Source organism: Brachyhypopomus gauderio, unplaced genomic scaffold (assembly GCF_052324685.1).
Source record: "Brachyhypopomus gauderio isolate BG-103 unplaced genomic scaffold, BGAUD_0.2 sc49, whole genome shotgun sequence".
Taxonomy (NCBI): domain Eukaryota; kingdom Metazoa; phylum Chordata; class Actinopteri; order Gymnotiformes; family Hypopomidae; genus Brachyhypopomus; species Brachyhypopomus gauderio.
In genome coordinates, this window is record NW_027506874.1 from 2,011,499 (window position 1) to 2,024,613 (window position 13,115).

General features: G+C 44.0%; 1 protein-coding gene across 1 annotated transcript in view; it reads left to right on the plus strand.

Moving 5' to 3' along the window:
* The first annotated feature begins 1,897 nt into the window (after window positions 1-1,897).
* The window catches only part of ankfn1b (ankyrin repeat and fibronectin type III domain containing 1b), a 123,063-nt gene continuing 111,845 nt past the window's right edge, over window positions 1,898-13,115 (plus strand). The window contains exons 1-2 of the mRNA XM_076986842.1: window positions 1,898-2,061; window positions 6,528-6,578. Coding sequence (XP_076842957.1) covers window positions 6,562-6,578 — 17 coding nt within the window. The 5' untranslated portion in view covers window positions 1,898-2,061; window positions 6,528-6,561. The remainder of the gene's footprint in view (window positions 2,062-6,527; window positions 6,579-13,115) is intronic.

Below are 13,115 nucleotides of genomic sequence, written 5' to 3' on the forward strand. Positions count from 1 at the left end.
CAAACCCTCTCTGGGGGCATAGAGGACCATAACATCTATGTTAGAATAATGCCAGTGGGGAAGACAGTTGGATGTGGAGTTATAGGTGGAGTTGGAGAACCTGACTGTAGTGGTGGAGTTAGAGAACCTGACTGTAGTGGTGGAGTTAGAGAACCTGACTCTAGTGGTGGAGTTAGAGAACCTGACTCTAGTGGTGGAGTTAGATAACCTGACTCTAGTGGTGGAGTTAGAGAACCTGACTCTAGTGGTGGAGTTAGAGAACCTGACTATAGAGGTGGAGTTAGAGAACCTGACTCTAGTGGTAGAGTTAGAGAACCTGACTCTAGTGGTAGAGTTAGAGAACCTGACTCTAGAGGTGGAGTTAGAGAACCTGACTCTAGTGGTAGAGTTAGAGAACCTGACTCTAGTGGTGGAGTTAGATAACCTGACTCTAGTGGTAGAGTTAGAGAACCTGACTCTAGTGGTAGAGTTAGAGAACCTGACTCTAGTGGTGGAGTTAGAGAACTTGACTCTAGTGGTAGAGTTAGAGAACCTGACTCTAGTGGTGGAGCTAGATAACCTGACTCTAGTGGTGGAGTTAGATAACCTGACTCTAGTGGTGGAGTTAGAGAAGCTGACTGTAGGGGTGGAGTTAGAGAACCTGACTCTAGAGGTGGAGTTAGAGAACCTGACTCTAGTGGTGGAGTTAGAGAACCTGACTATAGAGGTGGAGTTAGAGAACCTGACTCTAGTGGTAGAGTTAGAGAACCTGACTCTAGTGGTGGAGTTAGAGAACCTGACTCTAGTGGTGGAGTTAGAGAACCTGACTCTAGTGGTGGAGTTAGAGAACCTGATTATAGTGGTGGAGTTAGAGAAGCTGACTGTAGGGGTGGAGTTAGAGAACCTGACTCTAGTGGTGGAGTTAGATAACCTGACTCTAGAGGTGGAGTTAGAGAACCTGACTATAGGGGTGGACTTAGAGAACCTGACTCTAGTGGTGGGCTGTGTCGAAATAGCCTACTACACACTACTGGTGTACCGATTGGGCCCCAAATCAGTATGCAGTGTGCAGTATGCAGTATGCGAATAAAAAGAATTTTTTCCAGTATGCAAAACATCCAATATTCCAGTACGCGAACAGAGCTATCTTCATGGTGTACTGCATCCCATCATGCAACGCTACGTTCACGTGACCCCGTAGTATGCTACTAGCTTTTGTCGCATACTGGAAACTACTGCATACTACGAGGACCAGTATGCAGTATCCAGTATATACTGAGTGCAGTATGCAGTAGTAGGCTATTTCAAACACAGCTGTGGAGTTAGAGAACCCGACTATAGAGGTGGAGTTAGAGAACCTGAAATGCAGAGAGATGCCACTAACCATCAGGCAAGGCAGGCAACTGCTTTGGGCCCCAAGCCTGTAGAGGTCCCCGGAGGTCTGACACACTTTAAACTACAGCAGTAGCAATGTGCACAATTTGCAGTGTCCATATGAGATGTGAATTCCCTAAGGGAACCCTGTGAATTTGTGCCTAGGGCCCCAACAGAGTCTGGAATCACCACTATAAACTGGAGTGAGTTTGCCCTGCTGTTAAAGTGGTGCATGTCTGCAGCTAAGATACTGTTATCTGTTTTCTGACAGCGTGCACTTCAAACGAAGCACGCTAAGTTCAAATAACAAAGCGTATGCTCTCTCTCTTTCTCTTTCTCTCTCTACATATAGTATATTATTATAGTAGTTCCTGTTATTATAATAATTCCTGCTGCCTTCATCTGTTCGGCCATCTATTGGGAAGAATCCCAATACGCTTTCGGTCAGACAGGCGGAGTTTGCGCGCAACGGGGCGGGGCGATACAGTGTGAAAGGCGCGAGACGCGCGCTCCAATCTTGAGTGAGCGCAGACAGAGGCAGGAGGGCAGGGGAGGAGTGGATCTACTCTGGGGTAACAGTAGAGAGACACACAACACAGTGAACTTCCAGTAGTGTAGAGTGCAGCTGCGTGCAGGCTGGAGCGCGCGGTGCGACTCCGTCACGGGTCTGTTGTCCTGGGTTACGGAGGCGACTTCTTTGTGCAGAAGGTATGCGCGCGCGCCCGTGTGTGTGTGTGTGCGACATATTTGCGGTTGTTTTCGGTTTGGTGTTACAACAATATATCACAGTTAGGTAGTTTGAGGTTTTTTTTGCTTTGCCGGTTTTGTTTTCGTGAAGTTATCCATCAAGCTTTGTTTCATAAAGCTTCACGCGGGCGCTTTCACAGTTGTCATGACAATACTGCGGCAACATAGCGCGTGTTACAGACTAGTAAAACTTTGGGTTGTTAATTACATTCACCATGTTAAATAATTCATTCGCTTTATTTAACATTCACAAAGTGTTTATATCACAGAAATACTAACATACCATTCAAGTTTACCAATTTTACTGTCGATTCTGTTTGATTTTATGGGCAATGTTGTAATTGTAAAGCCCAGTGTAATCGGCATTAGAAGTAAGATATTAACGTTGTTGGGTACATTTTCCTGCGTGGACATGTTTATTAGCCTATATGAATTGAATTGAATTGATTGAATATTATCAATTTTATATTAAAGAATATTACATATTAAAGAAATGCTTTATGAGAGAGAAGTGTATCATTAAGCTAGATTGAATGAGTGAGGAAGTTAGAAGTTTTAGGTGTGTCCTGTGTAGAGTAGAGGCAGGAAAAGGATGCTTACACACATGCATACGGTTATAACAGACTACACAATACATGCAGGAAAGACAAGGAATTGTGGCTCATGTGTGTGTGTGTGTGTGTGTGTGTGTGTGTGTGAGGGTGAAGACAAGGATTTCCCTTTTCATCAGGAAATGAGATGATATAACGTCATTGATGTCACTTTGCATGTGAATTTTTGTATAGGTTGTGTGTGTGTGTGTGTGTGTGTGTGTGTGTGTGTGCGTGCAGGGGAGAGAGTTGATTGGCTAATACTGTTAATCACTGCTCAGGTGTGCATTATGGTTTCAACCTCATGGCAAGCTTCTCTATTTCAAACCTGTGTCCACTCATCACCTAGCGGATCTGGACCAGGACGAAAGTACCTGACTTGGAAATGAAGGAGTTGGAAATTTATTGCATTGTTTATGCATTAATAGGTCTTGTGTTACAATTTCATGATTTCTGTTCAGGTTAGTGTTTTCCTTAATGTCTTACTGAGGTCATAGACCTATACATTGTAGGTGATATCAGACTGCTCTCTGTCTCTGGTGTTGAGAATACAGACTATCTGTCCCTGGAGTTGAGAATACAGACTGTCTGTCCCTGGTGTTGAGAATACAGACTGTCTGTCTCTAGTGTTGAGATTACAGACTATCTGTCTCTGGTGTTGAGAGTACAGACTGTCTGTCTCTGGTATTGAGAGTACAGACTGTCTGTCTCTGGTATTGAGAGTACAGACTGTCTGTCCCTGGTGTTGAGAATACAGACTGTCTGTCCCTGGTGTTGAGAATACAGACTGTCTGTCCCTGGTGTTGAGAATACAGATTGTCTGTCCCTGGTGTTGAGAATACAGACTGTCTGTCCCTGGAGTTGAGAATACAGACTGTCTGTCCCTGGAGTTGACAGTACAGACTGTCTGTCCCTGGAGTTGGGAGTACAGACTGTCTGTCCCTGGTGTTGAGAGTATAGACTGTCTGTCCCTGGTGTTGAGAGTACAGACTGTCTGTCCCTGGTGTTGAGAGTACAGACGGTCTGTCTCTGGTGTTGAGAGTACAGACTGTCTGTCTCTGGTATTGAGAGTACAGACTGTCTGTCCCTGGTGTTTAGAGTACAGACTGTCTGTCCCTGGTGTTGAGAGTACAGACTGTCTGTCCCTGGTGTTGAGAATACAACCTGTCTGTCCCTGGTGTTGAGAGTACAGACTGTCTGTCCCTGGTGTTGAGAGTACAGACTGTCTGTCTCTGGTGTTGAGAATACAGACTGTCTGTCTCTGGTGTTGAGAGTACAGACTGTCTGTCCCTGGTGTTGAGAGTACAGACTGTCTGTCCCTGGTGTTGAGAGTACAGACTGTCTGTCCCTGGTGTTGAGAGTACAGACTGTCTGTCTCTGGTGTTGAGAGTACAGACTGTCTGTCCCTGGTGTTGAGAGTACAGACTGTCTGTCCCTGGTGTTGAGAATACAACCTGTCTGTCCCTGGTGTTGAGAGTACAGACTGTCTGTCCCTGGTGTTGAGAGTACAGACTGTCTGTCTCTGGTGTTGAGAGTACAGACTGTCTGTCTCTGGTGTTGAGAGTACAGACTGTCTGTCCCTGGTGTTGAGAGTACAGACTGTCTGTCCCTGGTGTTGAGAGTACAGACTGTCTGTCTCTGGTGTTGAGAGTACAGACTGGCTGTCCCTGGTGTTGAGAGTACAGACTGTCTGTCTCTGGTGTTGAGAGTACAGACTGTCTGTCTCTGGTGTTGAGAATACAGACTGTCTGTCCCTGGTGTTGAGAGTACAGACTGTCTGTCCCTGGTGTTGAGAGTACAGACTGTCTGTCCCTGGTGTTGATCATGTGTCTCCTGGTTCTTCAGGATGCGGAGCTGCTGAGATGTGAGATGTGAGCCTCAGGCAGAGTTCTTCCCACAGCACAAGCACTTCACTTAAGAAAATGCAGTGCTAACTAATTTCAGCAAAAGTGCAGTCAGAAATAGTTCAGAAATAATCTTCAGATGGTCACAGTTTATTTTCCATCCAAGAGCACTTTAGTACCTAATTTGATTTCAGTGCCCATCTAATGTGTTTTGATAAAAGGAGCGCGATGGTTAATGTCTTGGCCCAGAAAGCTCCACCGTTTTTAGTTTTACCGCCATATCGTACAGTTCAGTAGAGAGGAGTTTGACCAGTAGTCTCATAGACATTCGGCTGAGGAGTGTATGGGTTAGGCCTCTGTGCAGGGTTGTTTCTGCACCCAGTGTGAGAGTGCATATGTATGGAGGAGAGTGGACAGTGTGGATGAGTGTGTGCAATACAGCGGTGCTGTGTCTCAGGTCTGTAGCTGCACAGGTGTGGGGGCAGTGTGGATGAGTGTGTGCAATACAGCGGTGCTGTGTCTCAGGTCTGTAGCTGCACAGGTGTGGGGACAGTGTGGATGAGTGTGTGCAGTACAGTGGTGCTGTGTCTCAGGTCTGTAGCTGCACAGGTGTGGGGGCAGAGGGTCATAACAGGATGTGTACACGGGAGTCTCAGCAGGCATGTGTTGTGGTGTGTGGTAGTAACTCAACATCAGTTGTGGTTGTCATATATATAAATTACATATATAGTGTGTGTGTGTGTGTGTGTGTGTGTGTGTGTGTGTGTGTGTGTGTGTGTGTGTGTGTGTGTGCGCACGCACGTGCCTCTGTCTGAACCTGTAGAGACGCTCTGACACTCAGCCAGCTTTTACCCTCGGGGTAGACACACACTCACACTTCATATTAACCTCTGTTGTTGCTGTTTTCTAGAGATTAAAACATTGATGAAAACATTAGACCTATCAGTCATCATCAAAGTAATTTAAGAACATAAGAACAAAAAGCGAACCTGAATCTTACCCATTACAACAGACTGATGGAGAGTAATTATTTCATTCACCTATCAATGTCAGTATTATTATTCATTAAATCATTATTATGGGCAGCTAATAGAGTGAACACACAGCAAGATCAAGTTAGCACAGGTTGAAGAGGAGCTTAGAGGTGAAGAGATGCACGTGTAAAGGACTTAAAGGATGCAGAAAGCATTTCCAGCTATCCATTAATTATTTTACTTTATTTTATTGTTTGTTTCAACTATGCTTATCTAAAACAATTTAAAATACATGATTGTCCAGTATGAGCTGAATGTAATTGAGTTAGACTGATCTGTGTTGGAATTACTCTTCTTTCCTTAATATGAATGTCACGGTGTGGAGGCCCCCTGCTGGCCACCTTGTGCAGCTGCGCCAGAGTTTGTGTTGCGCTGTGTTGAGTTGTTGTGTGTATGTCCATCAGGTGGGTGGTAGTCATTAGTGTCTTCCCCACCTGAGGGTTGTTTATTTGTCTCTATATATGTTGTATATATGTTGTGTTTTTGTACCAGCTCATTGCTGGTAATGGTTTCTTGTTTTGACAGGTCACTCGTTTCTGTTGTTGCACGTTTGTGTTAAATCCCCATTTTCATTTAGACTGGTGTGTCTGCTTCCTTTTTCTGCACATTCTCCGCTCGTGACAATGAAGTTAATGATGCTGGTTGAAGGATTTCTGCTTTAATTATGTCTCATCATTAATTAGGTCCGCATGGATTTATCGGTGGGTTTTGAAGTGTCCACAATTCGTGTGTGGGCTTGCTGTTTGCATTTTCACTGGACTCCTCTAAAAGAAACTGAAGGTATAATTCTGTCTCTCTCTTTTTCTCTCTTTCACCCTCTTCCCCCTCTCCTCCTCTCTCTCCCCTTCTCTTTCTATCTCTAACCATATTTCTCTCACTCTCACCATGTCTCTCTCCCTCTCTCTCTCTCTCTCTCTCTCTCTCTCTCTTTCTCTCTCCCTCTCTCTGTTTCTTGGCAGAATGGAGAGAACATCGTAGAAGTCGTCACTGGTAATGGATGAGTTCATAGAGTACGTGTCACAGTTTCTCATTAACATGCACTCTGTGTTTTATTTTACTTACATATTTTTCCATATATATGGCGCATTCATTTTATGGGGCGTCCAATAAGGGCTGCAATATATATATCATCTTCATATATATACAGTACACACACACACACACACACACAAAGACTCACTGGCCACTTTCCACTTCATTAGGTATACTTTGCTAGTACCTGGTTGGATCCCCCTTTTGCCTTCAAAACTGTCTTAATTCAACATTGGTTCAACAAGGTACTGGAAACATTCCTCAGAGAGTCTGGTCCATATTGAAAGTTGCTGCAGATTTGTCGGCTGTACATCCATGATGTGAATCTCCCGTTCCACCACATCCCAAAGGTGCTCTATTGGACTGAGATCTGGGGACTGTGGAGGCCATTCGAGTACAGTGAACTCATTGATGTGTTCAGTCTGAGATTATTTGTGCTTTATGCTGCTGGAAGTAGCCATCAGAAGATGGGTACACTGTGGTCATAAAGGGATGGACATGGTCAGCACAGGTAGGCTGTGGTGTTGACACAATGCTCAATTGGTACTAATGGGCCCAAAGTGTGCCAGGAAAATATCCCCCACACCATTGCACCACCACAACCAGCCTGAACCGTTGAAATAAGGCAGGTTGGATCCATGCTTTAATGCTGTTGATGCCAAATTCTGACCCTACCATCTGAATATTGCAGCAGAAATCAAGACTCAACAGACCAGGCAATGTTTTTCCAATATTCTATTGTTCAATTTTTGTGGGTCTGTGTGAATTGTAGCCTCAGTTTCCTGTTCTTAGCTGACAGGAGTGGCCCCTGTTGTGGTCTTCTGCTGCTGTAGCCCATCAGCCTCAAGGTTTGACCTGTTGTACGTTCAGAGATGCTCTTCTGCATGCCTCAGTTGTAACAACTGGTTATTTGAGTTACTGTTGCTGTTCTATCAGCTAAACCAGTCTGAACATTCTGACCTCTAACCTCTGGCATCAACAAGGCATTTGCGCCCACAGAACTGCTGCTCACTGGATATTTTTCTCTTTTTCTGATCATTCTCTGTAAACCCTAGAGATGGTTGTGCGTGAAACTCCCAGTAGATCAGCAGTTTCTGAAATACTCAGACCAACCCGTCTGGCACCAACAACCACGCCACATTCATTTAAGTCTCTTAAATCACCTTTCTTCCCCATTCTGATGCTCGGTTTGATCTGCAGCAAATCGTCTTGGCCATGTCTACCTGCCTAAATGCATTGAGTTGCTGCCATGTGATTGGCTGATTTGACATTTGTGTTGAGCAGTTGGACAGGTGTACCTAATAAAGTGGCCGGGGTGTGTGTATATTACTACAGACAATCCCAGTTTGACCAAACGAAAACGTCCAGCATTAATCATGAAAGAGCAAAATCAGTAAGTCTCCTCTTGGACAGTAATTTTGCAGGAGAACTTAATTGTAAACACAAACTCTGCATTTAAGAATCAGATCACTACGTTTACATGTACTTAATCATCTAATAACTGCAGAAAATCAGATTTTGTCACTAATCTGATTAATGTGTTTTCATGCACTGTGTAATCAGAACCGGAAAACTCTGGGTGTACATGACTCAACCAATAACTGGATTTCTCATTTGCAACCTGCCAATAATCACACACAATGTTGTGATGTAAACATTAAATGTCTTTCTGCATCTCTTTCCTAACATGGTCTCCTTACAGCTCACTCTGTACTGATGCAAACGAGACAAGATGTTTCTCAGGGAGCATCTGCTTAAAATGTCTCTGCTTTGATGTTTTATACCATCTAGATGATGAAGAATATTCAAGTTCTTCATTTCTTTAAGCATGTTCTGCATTTCAGGGTCCCAAAAATATATTTAATTTAGAGTCAGTGGTTGGTTCTTTAGGGTCAGTGGTGGGTTCTTTAGGGTCAGTGATTGGTTCTTTAGGGTCAGTGGTTGGTTCTGTTGGTTGTTTATGGTGAGTAGCACTTGAGGATCTCGGTGATGAGATGGATCCAAATGCAGTTTTAAGGGTTTTAATAAAAGTGCAAGACAATGGCAGGTGTAAAGGCAAAAACCAGTGAATACCCAGGCTGGATGGAAAGACAGTGTAACGTATCGCTCCACCTCTTGTTAATTGTTTCCCTCCTTTGGTGTTTTCCATTCCGTGTTTTCCCAGCACCAATCCCGTCCTTCCTAGTTATTAAGTGCACCTGAGTCTTATTCCCTTATGTAGTTAAATGCTTATTTAAACTCCTTGCTTTGTCAGTCTTTGCGTTTGCCAGCCTCTGAGTTCCCTGTTGCTTTGTAGCCACGGCTCCGTTGTTTATGCATTTTCGGTTGATCCTGAAGTTGAATCGTCTTTTCCTTTCCCCTTCTCAGGTTATACTCTTTAGTTACTCGTCTATTCTTAATCTTCCCTAGAGTGAGTTTACTTTGTGCTATGTTTGTATATGGAACCTTTGTGATTAGATGTGTTTGTCAGTTGGTCTGTCCCTGCCATTTGGTTTAATTAAGAGGTCTCTTAAAAGTCTGTTTAGTGAGCTGTAGGCCTTGTATTAGTTTCGTTCTCTTTGTAGATGTTTGAGCGTTATATTTACTGTTACCGTTTATTGTCCCGTGTTGTCCTGGGCTGCATTTCCATTGTGAATGATGAACACTGTTTGGTGTTTGTTCTCTGTCCCTGCCAGAGTCGTGAACTTCTGTGTTAGTTGAGTTTTCCTTCGTATATGTCTAAGTGTTTCTTTTGGTCAGAATTGTCACTGAAGACATATGCTGCTTGCTGTGTCCGTGTTTCAGCGATATGCCAAGACGTTCATTTGATACAGGCAGGAGGGACATGCTAAGGCAGGAGCCAAAAACCCCCACAGGCTAAGTCTGAATAATCAAAAGGGTTTTAGCAATCACATATGAGCAGTAGGTGATCCAGGGTAGTGGTCTGGGATCAGAGACAGGAATCTCCAAATGTCCTATATAACGGGGAATCACCTTCCAACATGGAGTTTTTAGTTGGCAGTCCGTGATTGATAACCCCACAAACTGACCAGGGATGTAAGAGACCAGGGGTAGTCTCTATGACAACAGTCTCTAGATGTTCTCTCTGGAGATACACATGGGTCTTCTCACATGTGTGCTCCCTTCATCTGAACCATTTCAGCCAATGAGCATAGAGGATGATGACCAAGAATGCTCTGAAATGGGATTAGACCTGCACCAGATGAAAAGTCAAGCAGTTCTGAGCATATTCTGCCCGGGGTAGAGACTCCAGTCATCCTGTGAGTGGCTGAAGTGTAAATGTGTTATATTAGAGGTGATGTCCTGAGGTTGGACTGACAGAAATATTAAGTATGTTACAGAAGGGTTTCGTCATTTAGGGTTGCCACCTCCTGCTTGCATGCTAATTTCAGTCTGCAGCTCTCCATGCAGTCCTTGGATTAAGGCGTCCACAAGCGCTGGCTCGATCCAGTCGGATCTGGCAGTTAGTGTCTGAAACTTGATGGAATACTCCGCTGCTGATCGATCGAGAACCCTGCCAGTCGCAGGAAGGTTTGGCTTTAGATCCTACTCTGGTGGATATGGTGGAAGACTGACCGTCTTTAGTTTTTTTTTACAAACTTGGGATTGTTAGCCAACAGTGGCGAGCAGCTGGACACTAGCGTAGTTCTGCAAATGCCAGGAGATCATGAAGCTATTTTGGCATGGTCAGGCAGGCAAAGTATAGCACTGAAGAACAAACCCTTCACAGCCCTCAGGATTCCCGTCATAGACGTACGGGGTGGTAATCTTATAACGCACCTCGTCGGGCTGGACGGTTAGTAGGTCTTCTAGACCCATGGAGAGGCAGTGCACACAACAGCTGAGGCTCTCCATCATGGACCAGAGCTCACAGACTTCCTGCCTTTGCTGTCATAGTGCTGATATCTTGACAGCCAGTTGGTTAGCCCAGTCAGGACTGATCACTCCCTGACGGCTGCGTATTGACAGTGATTGTGGTACAGACAGAGTGCAGTTACTTAACACGGGTGTTTCCAAGGTTTTCTTCTTTAATATGAGGCTTCGCCACTGTCTGTTCTGTAGTTTTTAGTGTGCTAGGAAAGCACCCGACAGTAGTGATGTGTTTAACATTTGAAGTACGTTGTTGGCTACTGAGTGAAATAGATTCTATAAGAATGTAGTGTGTAAGGTGTCGGTGCTGTTGATGATTGCAGTAGAAGACTAAATGCTTTAAACCGGGACATGATGGCCTAGTTACAGGCTCATTGATATTGAACATTTTGGTATTAATGCAGCAGGAATCACAAGCTAAGGAGCTGCTATACTCCAGAATAGACACACTTTTTGGTTAGAGGTGACCAGCCAGATGCACTCTTCATGGGTAGAGGTTCTTTGTGGTGAGTAGAGGCACGCTTGTCACCTGACGAGGCAGGCGACTGCTTGGACCCCCAGACCTGCAGAGGTCCGCTGTGGTCTAAAACACTTTAAACCACAGCAGTAGCAGTGTGCAGTGACTGTATGAGATGTGAATTCCCTAAGATGGCTCTGTGAATTCAACAGACTATAGAATCACCATTTCAGGTGAGTAGTTGGATCTTTATCGTGACAAGATGGTTCTTTATATTAACTGGCTCATTCTATGTTTAGAGGTTGGTTGTTTATGGTGAAAGGTTGGTTGTTTATGATGAGAGGTTCTTCTTGGTGAGTGGATGGTTCCTTACAGTGAGAAGTTTGTTCTTTATGGTGAGAGGTTGGTTGTTTATGATGAGAGGTTCTTCTTGGTGAGTGGATGGTTTCTTACAGTGAGAAGTTTGTTCTTTATGGTGAGAAGTTTGTTCTTTATGGTGAGAAGTTTGTTCTTTATGGTGAGAAGTTTGTTCTTTATGGTGAGAAGTTTGTTGTTTATGGTGAGAAGTTTGTTGTTTATGGTGAGAAGTTTGTTGTTTATGGTGAGAGGTTTGTTGTTTATGGTGAGAGGTTTGTTGTTTATGGTGAGAGGTTTGTTGTTTATGGTGAGAGGTTTGTTGTTTATGGTGAGAGGTTGGTTGTTTATGGTGAGAGGTTGGTTGTTTATGTTGAGAAGTTGTTGATGGTGGTTGGGTGATTTTGCTATGATAAGTAGTCTTAAGTTTGGCTAATATGTGTTTGGGACTGGACCAGAGGAAGCTGGCTCAGCTCTGTGTGATCAGTGATGGGCAGTAGCGCTGCTACATGTAGTAAAACTGTTTAACTACGTTTTCCTCTAGCTTGGCAATAGAGTCGCTGATTTCTGAATCAAATAACTTTTTGGTAGTTACATTATTCTTTTTTTCAAGTAGCGACGTAGCAGCCACAAAAGCTACAATTTCCAGGACATGTCTGAGAAAAGCATAAGTTTGTGCAGTAGTATGATTTTAAAGCGCAACTATCGGACAGAAATTAAAGCATGTTCAGACACCAACTTGCACCCTGCTTGTCTGTCTATTGAAACATGTGCATGTGTATGGAAGTTGAACCAGTAGACTGGACGAGAGGGACACACACACACACACACACACACACACACACGGAGGATGGAGTTAGAGACAGGAGGCGAGTGAGCAGAGCGGTCCACTGAAGACACACTGTGGCCATATCTGCAAAAATATGACACGTCGAATCGTCAGAGAAATATACGTGTTTAAATGTGTGCTTTGCAACCCCAAATCCAAACTGTTTTCACATCTCACAACAACTTAACTGACATTGAGGTGACATTAATTTCCTGCAGTAGGCTATAATGAAAGGTGTGTGTGCAAAATAATACCCAACAGACCCAACAGAGTGTAAGAAATGTGTGAAAATGTAGTAGTAACCCCACTAACCCCACCAACCCTATGAACCTTACTAACCCCACTAATCCTACTAACCCCACCAACCCTATGAACCTTACTAACCCTACTAACCCCACCAACCCTATGAACCTTACTAACCCCACCAACCCTATGAACCTTACTAACCCCACCAACCCTATGAACCTTACTAACCCTACTAATCCCATCAACCCTATGAACCTTACTAACCCCACTAACCCTACTAACCCCACCAACCCCACTAACCCCACTAACCCCTACTAACCCCACCAACCCTATGAACCTTACTAACCCCACTAACCCTATGAACCTCACTAACCCCACTAACCCCACTAACCCTACTAACCCCACTAATCCCACCAACCCCACTAACCCCACTAATCCCAGCTCTCATCAGGGGTGCACTGTCTCTGCTGTGTTAGACCATGGACTCTTCAATTAATTTTTTAACCAGATTATCATTTTGCACTGATGTGGCTTTAGGTTGAAACAATGTCAGGTACCTTCTGAGTAGGTAAGGTACTTTTGCCATATTTGTGTAACTTGGCTTGCTATATTTTTATGGTAGTTTTGTGTACTGAAACTTAATTTATTGTTGAGTAACTGATAGCTTAGCGCACTACATTTTACAAGTAGCTTGCTCAACATTGTGTGTGATACCCTATGTACACTAATGACTGTGTATGGGTGCACATGTCTATATGT